A 16,946-nucleotide genomic window follows, 5' to 3' on the forward strand; every position below is an offset into this window, starting at 1 on the left:
CCTGGCAATGCATTTCTGAAAAATCAGCCATTGGAAACCATATGAAGCACGTTTCTACTCTGACACAAATGGGGTCACCGTGGGTCAGAATCTACTCCATGACACCTGCCTTTTTTTTTTTTTTTCCCTAAGGTACTTTGGAATTTTATCTGAGGGGTTTCAGTGCCAGTTTATTTGTATGGCCGTTCAACATTGCCAGAAGTATTTCTGATAGCTTTCATCCATGACCTATGGATTATTTCACCACTTACATACCAAACAGTTTGTACTTGATTATACTCTACATGGTTCTGTTCCATTGTGTTCTGTTTAAAATTTTTCACATTTCACTATTAAAGTGTAAGTTCCTTGGGGTCTGGGTTTAACTATCTTCCATAAAGCCTTATCCTTCTCTAGCCATCTTATCCATAGGACAACTCACTTGTCTTTTTCACCACTGACTTTCCAGTGCTTAGCGCAATGACTTATGCGTAGTAGTCGATGCAGAAAGTAGGCTTTTGAGAGGTATTTGTTACCTTCGTAAGAGAATGAGTAGAGAGAACTGAGCTCGTATATAATTGTGCTTTAGCTGTTGCCTTAATGTGTATGGGTATGGATTCAACAAATTTGTGGAGGTAAAGCGCTTAGGTTTTTTAAAAGTAGTGCCATTCAAGATCACTTGTTGAAGAGACAATTTAAAATATATTAATAATGCAGAGGATACTGTTAAGACAGCATACTGCAACTCTAAGTTTGAGAATCTGAGAATAAATATTGTCAAAGTGAAAGACTGGTTTGGGTACAAAATATTATCCTAGTCTCAAGACAAAAAAAAAAAAATCTTTGACAAAGGTCTTCATAGAATTTAATGGCGTTTAAGTCATCCTTTTGTTTTATGTATAAAAAATGTGCCTCCATGTTATATATACATACAAATATACATAGATGTATCTATAACTACAAACATATATACATATAGATCTCCACTTACATGGTTGATCCTCACTAAACCTTACATCTTCACTTGCAACTCTAGGATGCTTTTCCAGATGATAGAATTATTTATTATTTTTACCTAGGCTATTTCCATGATTACAATTCCATGTCTCCCCAGGTTTCTGTGAATCAGCAGTGCCCCAGAAAGCATTTCCCTTCCTGAGACTCCAGGGAAGTCTTGGAACACAAAGAACTTGAAGAGGGAGCCTGGCCAAATAGAGATTTTTGAACCTTTGTAGGCTTGCTGGAGCAGATTGTTAGCACAAACAGAAATCAAAGTCTGTGTGTTCTCACAAGCAGCAATTTTCATGTAAGTCCAAGGAGTTCACTTTGATGCTATTCGTTTTGGCTAAACAAATAAAAAACTTTATTTTAACCACATGACCATTATTATTTTGTGAGGAAACCATAACAAATTATTACAATATCTTTAATCTCACTAAAGAGTAACTAAGTTATTTGACATTAACTTTTCAATAGAAAATTAACAACTAAATCTCCTCCAACACCATTATTTTCTGGATCTGAATAAATAGCTTCCTCAGTATTTTTGTGAGACAATGGGTTCCAGTTGCTTTATTCAAATTGAGAACATTCTTCCAAAGAATGAGGGCATATGATTTTGTCAGTTATTTAATAGATTTTTGTTTTTGTAAAAGGATAGACCTAAGAAATATCAAGACTTAAAAGATAAATACCTTGGAACATTCAGAAGAACGACATGGGAGAAACTGAGGAAAGAACTGAAACCCACAGAATAAGATGTTTTTCCAAGATGAAGGTATGGCATTTTTTTTGTGTGGGTATACGTGTACATATATTGAGATATATATACATTGAACTTAGTCCTTGTAAAATTGCTCACATCTGTCTGAAGTGATCTAATAGGAATGTCATACTGCCAGATCTAGTGGTAATTTCTTGATTTAAAGAAGCTGGTTTTGTAACTGAGGGTGTGTCTAAATAGGATTATTGACTCAGGCAATTTAATCAGGAACGTTTTGAGGGACTTCCAATGGAAAACAGGAACTTAAAAATTTTCAGGCATACATTATTTTCATGGATCAAAGCGAAATTCTTTAGGAAACATGGATCAATTCAATCTCCAGCCTTCCAGGACTTTGGGTGTGGGGGATTCTCCTAGGAAATGGTTCGATGGACAGAAATGCCTTGTTTATCTGTTTGCAATGGTTGCTTCACAATGACCCAGTAAAACAAATGTTTTCTTCAAGCTTTGGCAACGTAACAATCATTCTCTATATGAAAAATGCCCATTTATTAGCTGTTTCTGGAACTTTTGACTATTAAAGAGAAAATTATTTTTCATAACTTCAAAGCCATTTTGTATTCAAACAAATTTTGAATTTTAAACCAAGGGATCTGGATATTTGTCTTAATTCTACAGCTAGTGCTTGCAGGTGGTTCTGAAACGATGATACTGCTAGCAGTTTCCTTCTATCGAAAACTTGTTTTTCCTTTATATACGTGTAGAGAAAATCCTCACATGTACACTGAGGGAAAGTTATGCTATACACCTAGAAAAGCACTTTTGCCTAAAATATCATGATAATTACGAAATTTTTTTTTTCTTAAATTATCCCTCAATTTTTACATTTTTTCTCATATAATGGAATGGTTAAAAATTAGGCTCTAAGTCCAGGCTCTCCGGGTTTGTATCTGAGTCAGCTGCTTATGTGTTTTGTGACATTGGACAAATTGCTTACATCTTCGTGCCTCAATTTTCTTATCTGAGGAGGCTAATAAAATAACAAGAGTTCTATGTCATAGGGATTTTTATGTGTCTGGAATAATGACCAGATTATTGTAAACATTCACTAAATACTTGCTGTTGATGCCACAGTGGTTAAAGCGCTCAGCTGCTAACTGAAAGGTGGGTGGTTTGAACCTACCAGCCTCTCTGTGGGAGAAAGATGTAGGAGTCTGCTTCCATAAAGATTACAGCCTTGGAAATGCTTTGGGGCAGTTCTACTCTGTCCTATAGGGTCACTGTGAGTTGGAATCAACTCGAAGGCAATGGGTTTTTCATTGTTGTTGTTGTTTTTGTTACTTTTAATAGCTTTTGTGGTGAAAGTCAAGTTGGGAGTTATTTATAAGTAACAGGCCTTCAGTTTAATTTTTGATTACTTTGGAGTTAGGTAAGATGAGGTATCGATGTGAAGGTTGTGTCAAAAATATTGCAAGCAGAAGGTTATCAGGAAAAAGTGAGAGCTGGTCAATTGCTTAAAAATCAGGTTTCTCAGCTTCACAGAACTTAAAAATATATTCATTAAGCAAAATTCTTTAGGAAGCATCAAAAGACTATCCTTGAAAAATTTGCTTCACACTCTGGGATATTACTGTTAAAAGGTAGTAAGACTAGCTTCATGAATATGGAGGCTATTTTGTACCAGACATGACTCAGAATAGCCACTTGTTAATGAGTCCAGTAGTTCAGGCAGCTCACTGATGTGTTTTAAGAAAAGAACATTGGGGTCATGATCTATCTTATTTCCTTTTTTAGAATGTCAAATAAAATAAATTATTTTTCCAAATCTGATTTGTACTTGACTTGGTAGAGCTTGCTTTTAAATGTAATACCCAAATTATAAAACCATGTGAAAATTTTTTACTCTCAATAACATGCTCTGCAGAGATTCATAGTGTAAAGAGAGACAGTATTTCCACAAATACTACTTAGTATAAAAGGATATATAGCTAGAGGTATAGCTATACTATCTTGGCAGACACCTTATACTTTTGATTCATATTTAGCCTGATGTAATTTAAACTTCCCAGATCTTTTTCACTTAAATTTATATTCAGATTTTCCCAAACTAATTGGTACAGATCCTATTATGTCTCATCTTGCTTTCAGCTGACCACTTCTTCAAGATGTTTTTGAATACTTATTCTATCATTAATTTAATAAGCTTGAATTGAGTGGCTGCTATTCATCAGGCATTGTGCTAGGCACCAAAAATACAAAAGTGAATAATACATGGTTCTTATCTCTGAATTTCTCACAGTATAGTGAGGAAGGAAGTTATAGAGATACAGACACATACATAAAGTGTAATGTAACAAGAGTGATAATAGAGGTAAGTACACAAGGCTACCCGGGGACCAAAGAATCAAGGAGGTGTTCCTAAAAGCAATAATGATTGAGCTAAGTCTTGAGCATTGGATATATTTATCAGATGCACAAAGGGAAGAAAAGTATTACAAGCAGAGAAACATCATATGAAAGACACTGAACTTTGAAACAGCATGGTTAATCGAAGGAATTTAAGTAGAGCATTATGTCTACGGACATCCTGCAGGAGATGATACTGAGATACAAACAAGTTTAGATCATGAGGGGCTTTGTTTGTCATCTAAAAAATTGGGATTTGAGGTGATGGGAAGTCACTGAAAAAATTTTAAAAAGTAGAATAATATGCTAAATGCTCATTTAAAAAATTCTTCTGACATTTACTAAGTTAGAGGTGGAAATCCTGGTAGTATAGTGGTTAAGAGCTACAGCTGCAAACCAAAATGTCGGCAGTTTGAATCCACCAGGCACTCCTTGGAAATCATGTGGGGCAGCTGTACTCTGTCCTATAGGGTCACTATGAGTTGAAATCGACTTGGCAGCAATGGATTTCTTTTCAGTTCCATATTGGTGGTGGCAGGTGGAAGAGAGTTTGGAGGTGAACAAGACTAAAGAAGACTAAGAAATTATTGCAATTGTCTAAGCCAGGCTGTATATAAATCTAAGAAATTTTAGCACATGAGTTGTAGTTAAAAGTCAGGGAATAAGTGAGATTTTCTAGGAACAATAGTGAATACAAGACAAAACCTTGAAAGAGTTGGTCAAAGAAGAGAGGACTGAGTAGAAAGAGCCTAATGGATACACAGAAATATAGGTATACATGGGGGTAAGGCGAATTTCAGGAAGAAGAGAGATTAATGCCATCAAATGACTCAGCGAGATCACGACAGCTGAGGACTAAAACGTATCTTTAGGATTTGGAAATCCGGAGGCTGTTTATGACCTTTTATGGAACAGTTTAAGGCCAGACTGTAGCAGACAGAAAGGTGAACACAAGGTGATATAGTGTAGACAGTGAGTCTATACTAGCCTTTGACACGGCTTGATGGTAACTGGAGTAGTATGCCTAAATGAGGGAAAATTTTTTTTCGAAAGATGAAAGTGTCTTGAATATATTTATAAATTGGTGGGGAGAGAGGAAGTAAAGAGTATGAAGTTGAAAATATGGGAAAGGGGTCGGTAACTGATGGATCATGAACTCAGAAATGGGAAGACCTGACTCAAGAGCAAGAATGAAGGGATTTTCTTGAATAGGAAGAGGGACAAGTAGCCTGCTAAGACTGGAGGGAAGTTACAGGGGCAGATATAGAGGTAAATTTGAAGGTGGAGTTGCTGAGATCACTTTCTGATCATGAGGGGCATGTGGCTAGGTGGGAGGCTGGGAAACTAGAGAAAGTCATGAATAATCTTGAACAGAATGTGCAAGACAGAAGATAAATTGTGGGGGTGTTTCAAGATTGGGGGTATGGAAGGTGGTGGGGTAAGGACTTTAGAGAATCAAGTGTGCTGACTAGGAACCAAAGAAAATCCGAACCCATTACCGTCGAGTTGATTCCAACTCATAGCGACCCCATAGGGCAGAGTAGAACTGCCCCATGGTGTCCAAGGAGCAGCTGGTGGATTCAAACTGGTGACCCTTTGATTAGCAGCTGTAGCACTTAACCACTACACCACCATCCTGGCTAGAGAATAGGTCAAAAGGTCTTTCAGAATGGAAGTGACATCATAGAATATCATTAGGTAGGGTCAAGAGAAAAATTCCAGTGGCATATCATTGGAGACTACCATTCAAGTTAACAGAAATCTATTTTTTCTATAATTTTACTGATTTTGAGGCAGTAATTAATCTACGTAACTATTCTATTAGCCAACGTATATTGCTTCTCTTTACCCTTTTTTAAATCATTTACTGGGAGCTAAATCTTTTTCTTTCTGATTTGATAAACCTATCAATATCTTGGCTTTTCATATTTTTAGTAAAATCATGCTAGTCCCTGGTGATTGCAGTGGCTTTATTTGTTAAGTTGTCCTTGACTTTTTGTTATAGACCACATCAACTTCATTGATCTCTGTATCTATATCAATACATAGGAAATGTAATTATATGGAAATTTGGTGCGTTCATGTTTATAATTGCAGTCACTAAACCTGTTCAGCTGAGAAACACTTTTTCAATGATTTGTAATAAAAGTTTTATTTTGTAAAAAAAAGTTTTCTAGCAGCGAGAAGCAATCTAGTGTAGATATAATTTCTGTATTACTTTGGATAATGGAGAACAGAAGCAAATCTGCTACAAAAACATCATTGCATAATGTCCATTCTTTATTTTCAGTAACGTTTGTGCATTCTTTTGTACTCGAGATCTTGTAGTGCTGGACACATTTGAATCATTAACTGTGTGTTATTAGAATTGCTGTTTGTTTCTGTGTATGTATAAGATGTGACTATAAAATAATGTGTCTGTAGCTATCTACAAAATTCAGTATTGCTAATTGGTTAGTGCCATTTTTAGTTTCAAAGAGAGAACAAGGTGTGCCAGAACAGAACAGAACAGACTACATTAAAAGTTTCTTAAGAACTCAAAGTGTACTTAAGTTGGAGACTATCAGTCTTGTGGTGGAAGTTATTTAGTCACTGGGTAGCAAACAACACACAATTTAAAATAATTTTTTCCTATGTTTTCTTATATTCTTTCCTTTCCAGATGTTTCTGTTGGCATTAACATGGGCATATCTATCCAAAACACTGTCTGGATCTTATATGAATTCCATGCTCACACAAATAGAGAGACAATTCAACATTCCAACATCTCTAGTTGGATTTATTAATGGAAGCTTTGAGATTGGTGATTTATTTTTGCATTACTTCTTGTTGTATGTTTTTGTGTTATCCATGAAACTGGTATGAATTTTATTCTCCTTATTTGCTGCTTTCATCTGTTGAATCTGTGTTATGTATTTTCTAAGACGGATTGGATAGCCTGCAAACTTGGGGTATGCTTAGGAGCAATGCACTTAAGTATTACCTCTGAATAATACCTAAATATTGCCACATGTCCCATCCCTGGCCTTTTTAGTCTAGTGGTTTCTCAGTTATCTAGCATGAGTAGCAGAGTATTTAGAGTGTTTATATTTAAAATCTAACACTTGATAACCCTAAAGAAAACTAAGGGCTGTCTTAGTATTTAGAAGTTATCGTGGGAGACCTAATGGATCTGTTTTCCAAAAGAAAAAGCCAGTGTTTGGGTTCTTCTGTTGTATGTGGAAGATTAAAAATTCTCCTTTCTAAGTGCAAAGGAGAGAAAGAACTGCTTCCAAATCCACTTGAATTTATTTCAGAAACAGGCTTAAGTGTGGCTCTAGGGAAGAATAATGTCTACTCTTAGCATCTGATTTTTGCAGAAGGTTTGGGAAGATGTGAGAATAGATGAGAGAAAATGAGGCAAGATTTCTTCTGCAAACAAAGCTGCAGATAAATATGAACGGCATCTCTTTCTGGTCTTATAATGGCTCTTCCTTCCTTCAAAGTGACAGTTGCCTTTAATATATGTATTTAATCAGGTTTGAGGAGAGGCAACGCTGTGAAACAGATTAGGCTTGATTTCATCTCTTAGTGTTCAACTCTCTCAGAGCTTCCTCTGTACCATCTCTGTGCTAGATCCTGGTGACAGAGTTACAAATGACACTTAGTTCCTGCCCTTGTGTACACTCAGCCACAGCTGAAAAACAACAAGCAAACAAAAACCTCAAAAAACCAAACCAGTTGCCATCAAGTCAAATCCAATTCATGGAGACCCCATATGTGCGTGTGCGTTGGAGTAGAACTGTGCTCCATAGAGTTTTTAATGGTTGATTTTTCCAAAGTAGATTTCTGCGAAGTTACCTCTGGGTAGACTCGAACCCCCAACCTTTCAGTTGGCAGCCAAGTACCTTAACAGTTTGCACCACCCAGAGACTCCCTACAGTGTAAGGGAGGGCATAAATGCAAAATAATAATTTTAATGTAATGCAGTAAGTGTAGTGATGTAGGTATATACAAGGTCCTCTATGGGGCAGTTCTACTCTGTCCTATAGGGTCTCTATGAGTCGGAATCAACTTGACGGCAGTGGGTTATAGGAACACAGAGGATAGGCCACAGCCCCACTTAGGAAAGACCGAGTCTTGAAGGATGAGTAAAAATTTTCTAGATGAAGACAGAGGTTAAGAGAAGGTAATTCCAATAGAAGAAGAAGCAAAAAGAAGGAATCATAAAGGTGAGGCAGTGTAGCATGTGTGGGGAGCCTAATATTATTGCCTGGCAAAGCTTATGGAGGAAATTATTAGGATATGAGTCTGGAGAAACAATCAGGGGTGAGAAATGGGCCATGGGGAGCCTGTGTTCTTATTGTGAAGCTTACCGCTTATCTTCTAGGTGAAGGAGAATTACTAAGTGTCTGGCAGGGGTTATTAATCTTGCTGTGCCAAGGACCCACAAGGCTACATAATCACAAGTAGAACCTTTAGAACTGCCTAGACACCATTCTTCAGTCCCTTTCACTGGCTTCTCTTATTCTGCCCTCTTTAATTGTTGGTGTTCTGCAGAGATTTGTTTATATATCTGTCTACACTGCTAAACACAGCCCTACGTCAGGTCAGGGGTCAGGTCTTACTTATTTTCTTATGCATTCCTAGCTCCATTCCCAGTATGTGAGATAGTTGTCAAACAATAAACGCTAGGTAGTAAATGATGGGTGGGGATGTTAATTAAGACTTTGTTCATACTTACTGAGATAAACATCCTCAATTTTTTTTTTTCTAGGAAACCTTTTGTTGATTGTATTTGTGAGTTATTTTGGAACCAAACTGCATAGGCCTATAACGATTGGTGTCGGATGTGTCATAATGGGCTTAGGGTGTTTCTTACAATCGTTACCTCATTTTCTCATGGATCGGTAGGTATTCCAGCCTCTGATAACTTTTTATGTTCAACTTTCAACTATGGGAAATGAAACTTGGGTTTTTCTTTCTAGGAGCTATGCTTTCGGAAAGCACAGAGCACTGCAGTGGAAAGTAGAAAGTGTGGATTCTGCTCTACCATTCTGTTTCGTGTTCTTGGGTGCCTCACTTCCACTTGCATGGCCACATTTTGCCAACTTATGAAATAGGGATTTGGGCCACCTCTTTTATGATTTTAAGCCTGATGAAAAGATTCTTAGAACCTGCCAAAATCTGAGATTATTCCACTTTTTGGGACCATTTAGACACTTCTAATTACAATGAGGGGTGCCTGTGTGGTGTAAACAATTTAACATTCAGCTGCTAAGTGACAGGTTGGGAGGTTGAGTCCACCTAGCGGCACAAGAGAAGAAAGCCCTGGCAATCTACTGAAAAATCAGCCACTGAAAACCCTGTGGAGCACAGTTCTACTATGATACACATGGGGTTACCATGAATCAGAATTGACGCAACAGCAATTTTTTTTTTTTTAATTACAATGAGGTTCTGTTTAATTGTAGGACACCAAGACACAGGACAAGTCTGAAAGTTACTATTTGTTTTAATTTTTATCAAAGTAATACCTGTACTACCAAACCGAAAAACCCGTTGCTGTCGAGTCGATTCAAACTCATAGCAACGCTATAAGACAGAGTAGAACTATTGGGCAGAAAAGAACTGCCCTGTGGGTTTCCAAGAAGTGACTGGTGGATTGGAACTGCCGACCTTTTGGTTAGCAGCCAAATGCTTAACCACTGTGCTGTCAGGGCTCTGTGCTAGGTGCCTTCAATTTGGACGTTTGGAAAAGTCACTGGTATTATTTCTCTGATAATATTTCTCCTCCTCTTTACCCCTCCATTCTCTCTGTTTTCTCTTTGCAGAACTTCTACTACTTAAATATTGGACATCCTGGATTAAGCTTATGTTTTTCTCATCCTTGTTCTTCAATTTTCTATCTGTCTTATTAGATTCTGGGAGATTTCTTTAACTTTTTCTTTCAAATCTTCTAAAGAATTTTTAACTTGTGATATTATATTTTTAATTTTCATGGATTCTTTTGTTCTTTTTACACCTGCTTTTAATAAACACCTTATTCTTCCTTCAAGAAGACAATGTCCCATGGGATTTGGTTCCTGGGTTTATAGGTTTAGGGTCATAGTTTCATGGGACATCCCAATTAATTGCCCTGATAACACGTTTCCTGCTTCTGTTCTACCTCTTAATTTGTTGTATGCTGTCTGGGTCCTAAAAGCTTGCAAGTAGCCACTCAAGGCACAACAATTTGTCTCTATACATCTGGAGCAAAAGAAGAAGGAGAGCCTGGAATAGGAGGAGGATATGGAATGTGTGGCTAATTGCCTCCATGAGCAGCTGTCTCTTTTGCCGTGAGACCAGAAGAACTGGATGGTGCCTGGCTACCATTACTGAACATTTTGATCGAAGATTCTATAGAAGAATCCTGATCAAAAGGGGGGAAAATGCAGAACATAATTTCAAATTCTCATGGACTCTAGACTTTCTGGAGTCGTGGAGGGTGGATGAACCCCTGAAACTATTGCCCTGAGATAATCTTTCAACGTTAAACCAAAAATATCCTCTGAAGTCATCCTAAAACTAATAATAGTTTAGTTTAACTAGTAAAAAAAGGTCTGCCTTGAGATCTATCCATATGGTATCAAACCGATAACAGCAACTCGAAAAATTAGATAGGAACTTTAAGTGAGTTTATGTTAATGAGGGAGGAACAACTTAAAAAAGGAATACAACTAGAATGGTTGTGAGAATGGTTGCACAACTCAAATAATGTAATCAATGTCACGTTTTTCTTTTTTCTGGGTCACTAAATTGTACGTGTAGAAACTGTTGAATTGGTATATATTTTGCTGTGTATGTTCTCAAAAACAGCAACAAAATTAAAAAAAAAGGATGCAATGTCTTTTCTCATCTAGTTTTTCTTCAGCTGACTTCATTGTCTATCTCTCTTGCAAGTGTACAGTTTTGTTTTTTTATCTCTGCTTTTAATGTAATAGGCTTCCCTCAAGTATTTGGTGGTTCTTAATTATTCATATTTAAGAGAGAAAAATAACAACAATAAGCCGATTGGAACTTCTGCTTACATGTGTAGGACTTGGTAAACGGAAGACTTCTTTGTAGGATGATTACTCAGGTACTGGCTATTATTAGATGACTACAACTGCCCATCAGCTGTCAGTTTTCCTAGATTCTTCAATCTGTTGTCTGGAAGGCAAAAGCTCGGCTACTGGCTGGATTGTTGCTATCGATGTGCAGTCGGCTCTGACTCATGGGGACCTTATGTATAACAGAATGAAACATTGCCCAGTCCTGCACCATCTTCATCCTAGGGGAGTCATCTTCCAACAGTGCATCAGACAATATTTTGTTGTGATCCATAGGGTTTTCATTGTCTAATTTTTGGAATTAGATCTTTAGGCCTTTCTTCTTAGTCTGTCTTAGTCTGGAAGCTCTGCTGAAACCTGTCCACCACGGGTGACCCTGCTGTATTTGAAATACTGGTGACATAGCTTCTAGCATCATAGAAACATGCATGCAAGCCACCACAGTATGACAAAGTAACCGACTATCCACGTACAGGTGCAAATCTTGCTTTTTAGTATGTGGTTTTAGAGTTTTTCTTTCTTTCTTTTTTTTAATCTCTCCGGTGTTTAGTGCAGCCTGTCTATCCTCAGATATGTCTGTCCAGATACTCTAGTGTCGATGACGTTTTCAGTTGGAATGGGGGAGGTATCTCTGTGTGTCTAACTGTCCTTTGTACACACTTTAAACCAAGCCTTCTGTTTTTGAAAACTCGTTTTTAGAAGTACTTTGTGCCCCCGATTCCTGAAAATTTCTAGGGAAGTGTGATGCATTTTTGGTTGCTCCCCTGCAGGTACTTACTTAAAAAAAAAGGTTGTGTTATCTCATACCTGCCATTTCAGTGATCATCCACTAATCTTTTTCCAGTTTTCAAAATGTTGTTAAACTCCCTCTTATTGTCAAGTCTCCTCTTTTCTTTGTCTTTGTGGAATCACGTCTTTTCCACTTATTGTCATTTTACTGGTGTTTTGGGAATGAATAGACTTTGAACGAGCTGTTTGGTTTTGTTAAATGAATAAGTTAATTGGGGAAAAATATATTTTATCTTCTCAGGGATTCCTGAATAGATCAGAAGTTTCCAGGAAAAAAGTTTTTTTTTGTTGTTAGTTACTGTCAGGCGACATTATGTATAACAGAATGAGACATTGTCCAGACCTGTGCCATTTCCATGATCTTTGATGTGTTTGAGCTCATTGTTGAGGCTATTGTGTTAATTCATCTCATTGAGGGTTTCCCTTGTTTTCTCTAACTGCCTGCCAAACATGATGTTCTTTTCTAGTGATTGGACTTTTTCCAGATGATGTGTCCAAAATAAGCAAGACGAAGTCTCACCACCTTTGTTTCTGAGGAGCATTCTAGTTGTATTTCTTTCCTATCCTATCCAAGACCATGTCAAGCAACATTCAGCAGTTGTTTACCTTTCTTCCTCCCCTCTGCCAAAGGTGTATTTTGTTTTTGTTTGAAGCTGGCATATCTCACAGGTGTGGAGACAGAAAACTGTGTCCTTGGCTTCCAGTCACACTCTGGGCATGACGGGCAATTGTTCTAAAGGGAAGGTTTCCTGGTCCTTTTCATTACATCTCATAGCACAGAAATTAGGACTGTTAGTGACAGCTAAGCATAGCAGTCTTCAGCTCATTTGGAACTCAAAAGAGCACGTTTTCTTGTGTCTTTCTCTTATCTAATAGAAATAGAGCAAGCAATTCAGCATAATTTCTAAGAACGAAAGTCTTAGCTGGACATGTTTTCTTCCCTTATTGCAGCATGTAACTTACTTTCTAGAAAAGGACATGTAACTCTTAAAGTAATTTGGGTAAGTAAAATGGGCATAGTCTCGACCATATTATTCTTAAATATTATTCTTAGGAGAGAACAAAGATTTGTTACATTATACTGTCAGAATATTTGAGACTCTTCTAAGGCTTCTCTAATGATGGGTAAATGTTTTGTTTTCTTTAGGAATCAAGGAACGCATGAAGGAATTATTGTTTGAATTCTCAAGAAGTGGTAGCATAATTTCTTACAAGCAAACCTCAGAGAATCCAAAGTTGGAGGCTTGTTTTTTTTTTTTTTTTGTTTATACTTTTCTCCCAAAGCCTTTATCTTCTTAATTATACTTTGTTCAGTCTATTATTTTTCTATGTTTTTTCCTTTATCCTACAGGAATTATTTCCAGGAAATGAGCACCTAAAAATTACAGAAGGATGATGTTAGGTAACCTAAAAGGTTATCACATGTAGATAATTAAAAGCTAATTGTAAAGGAACTGTACATTTACAGTGAGTGGCAAGTTCCTTCTGAGGTTAATAATTTATGATTAAAGTATCAAAGACGAAAAGCCATCCTCTTTAATGGATTTGGATATTGTGTCTTAAGTAAAGCAGGAGTTTGTTAATAATCTGGACAACTGTCCTCACTAGCTCCTTAACATAAATATGTTTTCCCTGTGTTCATACAGATATGAATTTGAATCTACAGTTTCAGCTTCAGGCAACTTGTCCTCAAACAGTTTCTTGTGTGTGGAAAATGGAACTCAGATTTTCAGACCAACAGAAAAACCATCAGGTTGTCTAATTCATTTTTTTTTTTTTTTGCTTTTTGTTCAGTAAATTTGTAACTGAATACTTTCTGCTTAGAGGCTTGGAAGTTGGGCGGGGATCAAGAGAGTGGATAGGAATGGCTAATAATACAGAACATTATTCTTATCTTTGAATGTATTTCATAAGACTGCCTTATGAATTCCATAAACCAATGAATAAATGAGTCAAAGACGTCCAACCAAGGGCCATTGCAGAGCCAGTCCCGCAGGAAAAATGGCTTTGGACCATAGAGATAGAAACAGAGCTCAAAAGATTTGTATTATGTCACTCATCTTGCATAATAAGGGATATAGGCAAGTATGCTATGAAACCAAAACCAAAGCCACTGCCATTGAGTCAGTTCTGACTCCTAGTGACCCTACAGGACAGAGTGGAACTGCCCCATAGGATTTCCAAGGCTGTGAATCTCTACGGAAGCAGGCTGCCACATCTTTCTCCCTTGGAGCCTCTGGTGGTTTCAAACTGCCAACTTTTCATTTAGCAGTTGATGGTTTAATCGCTTCGCCACCAGGGCTCCTCAGTAAAGAATTAGCGATACTTAGTTCTACATTTTTGTAAATATTTCACCATTCTTATGCAAATATTTACAAAAAAAACCTTAGAACTCTCAGTAAAGGATACATGATATTTAATTCCAAGCTTTTTTGTAAATATTTCACCAATCTTATGCAAATATTTACAAAAAACTTAGAATTTAGCATAAGTAAAGGATTAGCGGAGCCCTGATGGTATAGTGGTTAAGTGTTCGACTGCTAAGCAGAAGGCTGGCAGTTCAAATCCATCAACCACTCCTTGGAAACCCTATGGAGCAGTTCTACTCTGTTCTATACGGCTGCTATGAGTTGGAATAGACTTGAGGGCAATGGGTTTAGTTTTCAGTTTTAGTTTTTTGGTTAAAGAATTAGTTATACTTAATTCTAAGATTTTTGTAAATATTTCCTTGTTCTTGTATGATCATAAAACTAAAAAAACCAAACCCACTGCTGTTGAGTCAATTCCAACTCATAGTGACCCTATAGGACAGAGTAAAACTGTCCCATAGAGTTTCCAAGGAGCACCTGGCGGATTTGAACTGCCAACCTCGAACAGCAGCCATAGCACTTAAACACTACGCCATCAGGGTTTCCTGTGTGACCATGGGGCCTTGTAAATTATTTGTATTCTTTTGCCAGGAGGGAATCATTGGGCAGTCTCTATTGCATTTGCTGATAGAGTACGTAGGAAAGTGCAAGTATAAATTTTGTGCTGGAGCCATTTCCCACTCGGCCAGGAGAAATGAATATGCACACCTCTTCCCAGTTCAGTGTCTGGTGACATAATGTAATTCTTTACTGAGGAGCATTGGTGACGCAGAGGTTAGAACTCGGCTGCTAACCAAAAGATCAGTGGTTCAACCTCATGAGCCACTCTGGGGAGAAAGATGGGGTAGTCTGCTTCCATAAGAATTTACAGCCTTGGAAACACTATGGGGCAGTTCTACTCTGTCCTATAGGGTCATTATGAATTGGAATTGACTTTATGGCAACTTTTTTTTTTTAATCCTTTACAGTGAAAACATTAATGTAATGTCTTATTTTTTAAATGCAGAGTGTGTGAAGGAAGTTAAATCATTAATGTGGGTGTATGTACTAGTAGGAAATATTATACGTGGAATTGGTGAAACTCCCATCATGCCTTTGGGTATTTCCTATATAGAGGATTTTGCCAAATCTGAAAACTCTCCTTTATACATTGGTAAGTTTAAAAATCAATATGCTACATTTCTCCCCTTCCGCTTTCCGAGGGAGTCGATGCATAAGGAATTCAAGATAAAAGCTAAGAGAAGTATCAGTAACAGTGAGGTCATAGCCAGAGAGAGTTTCAAGTTGGAGATTTAGGAGCAGAGCTTTTATGAGGAATAGTATCACAAGACATTCATCATTGTATGGTATTGCTTAAGAATTCCACTAAAAACGTGACTATATAAAACACAAAAGGACATAAGAATGGTGAAACATTTACAAAAAAGTTAGAATTATGTATTAGCAAAGGATTAGTGATACTTAATTCTAAGTTTTTTGTTAATATTTTACCATTCTTAGACAAATATGAACAAGTAACTTAGAATTAAGTATCAGTAAAGGATTGTTCTATATTACGGCTTTGTCAGTAGCATGACCCCAGCCTATGCTGTTATAACAGACCTCTACCTGAGACCCAGCATAACAGAGAATTTGAAGACTTAGAGAAAATGGCTTTGAAATATGAGGCTTCGTTTTCAACATTTACAGAAACAACCATCACTTTATATGTACATCAGGCTTAATTTTATTATAATTTGAATAGGTAAAACTACTTATGGCAAAAATAATTCAATTCTGCAACTCTTTATGGAACCAGAACATTTTTGTGGGTATATATAACTATACTGTAAGTTTATATTTTCCTTTATTTTTAGGGATTATAGAAACAGGAGCTATTATTGGCCCTTTGATTGGACTTTTGTTAGCATCATTCTGTGCAAATGTTTATGTTGACACCGGATCTGTGAACACAGGTAATTCAGTAAAATCAATTTATACAGTGTCTAGCACAGAGCATCTTCAGGTATGTGACCACAACTAATCATTGCCTTACTTGACACTCAGATTATCTCCACTTTACAGATGAATAAAATGAAGTTGAGGAGTTCAAGTAACTTTTCAAATGCTTCAAATCAGTGAGTAGGAGAGCAAAATGAAATGCCCATCTCCTGACTCAAAATCCAATGCTTTTTCTAGCACCATAATCCTTGTTTTCGAAAGAAAGAAGCTCATTGATCTGAGTTTCTTTTAATCAAGCAATCGTTTGTGGGTAATGAAATAGACCTTTTAGTTATTTAATGTCTAGTTACTTATAAATTTTTAAAATTGAACTTTAGGTGAAGGTTTACAGAACTAGTTTCTCCTCGAACAGTACACACGTTGTATGACATTGGTTAACAACCCCATGACATATCAACACTCTTCCTTCTTAACCCTGGGTTCCCTATTACCAGCTTTCCTGTTCCCTCCTACCTTCCAGTCCCTGCCCCAGGGCTGGTGTGTCCCTTTACTCTTGTTTTGTTCCATGGTCATGTTCAGCCTTTGGCTGAAGGGTGAACCTTGGGAGTGGCCTCATTATTGAGCTGAAAGGCTGTCTGGGGGCCATACTCTCCAGGTTTCTTCAGTCTC

General features: G+C 37.1%; 1 protein-coding gene across 3 annotated transcripts in view; it reads left to right on the forward strand.

The window, feature by feature from the left end:
• The first annotated feature begins 1,696 nt into the window (after positions 1-1,696).
• Positions 1,697-16,946, forward strand: part of SLCO1A2 (solute carrier organic anion transporter family member 1A2) — a 36,601-nt gene continuing 21,351 nt past the window's right edge. Inside the window, exons 1-6 of one of the 3 annotated variants that reach the window (XM_003405682.4) lie at positions 1,697-1,756; positions 6,770-6,911; positions 8,865-8,997; positions 13,614-13,720; positions 15,343-15,489; positions 16,193-16,291. In XM_003405682.4, the coding sequence (XP_003405730.2) occupies positions 1,697-1,756; positions 6,770-6,911; positions 8,865-8,997; positions 13,614-13,720; positions 15,343-15,489; positions 16,193-16,291 (688 nt within the window). Of the gene's footprint in view, positions 1,757-6,769; positions 6,912-8,864; positions 8,998-13,613; positions 13,721-15,342; positions 15,490-16,192; positions 16,292-16,946 lie in introns of those variants that run through there. The other 2 variants (XM_064284497.1, XM_064284498.1) reach the window with 2 other exon arrangements.

Source organism: Loxodonta africana, chromosome 4, assembly GCF_030014295.1.
Source record: "Loxodonta africana isolate mLoxAfr1 chromosome 4, mLoxAfr1.hap2, whole genome shotgun sequence".
Classification (NCBI taxonomy): domain Eukaryota; kingdom Metazoa; phylum Chordata; class Mammalia; order Proboscidea; family Elephantidae; genus Loxodonta; species Loxodonta africana.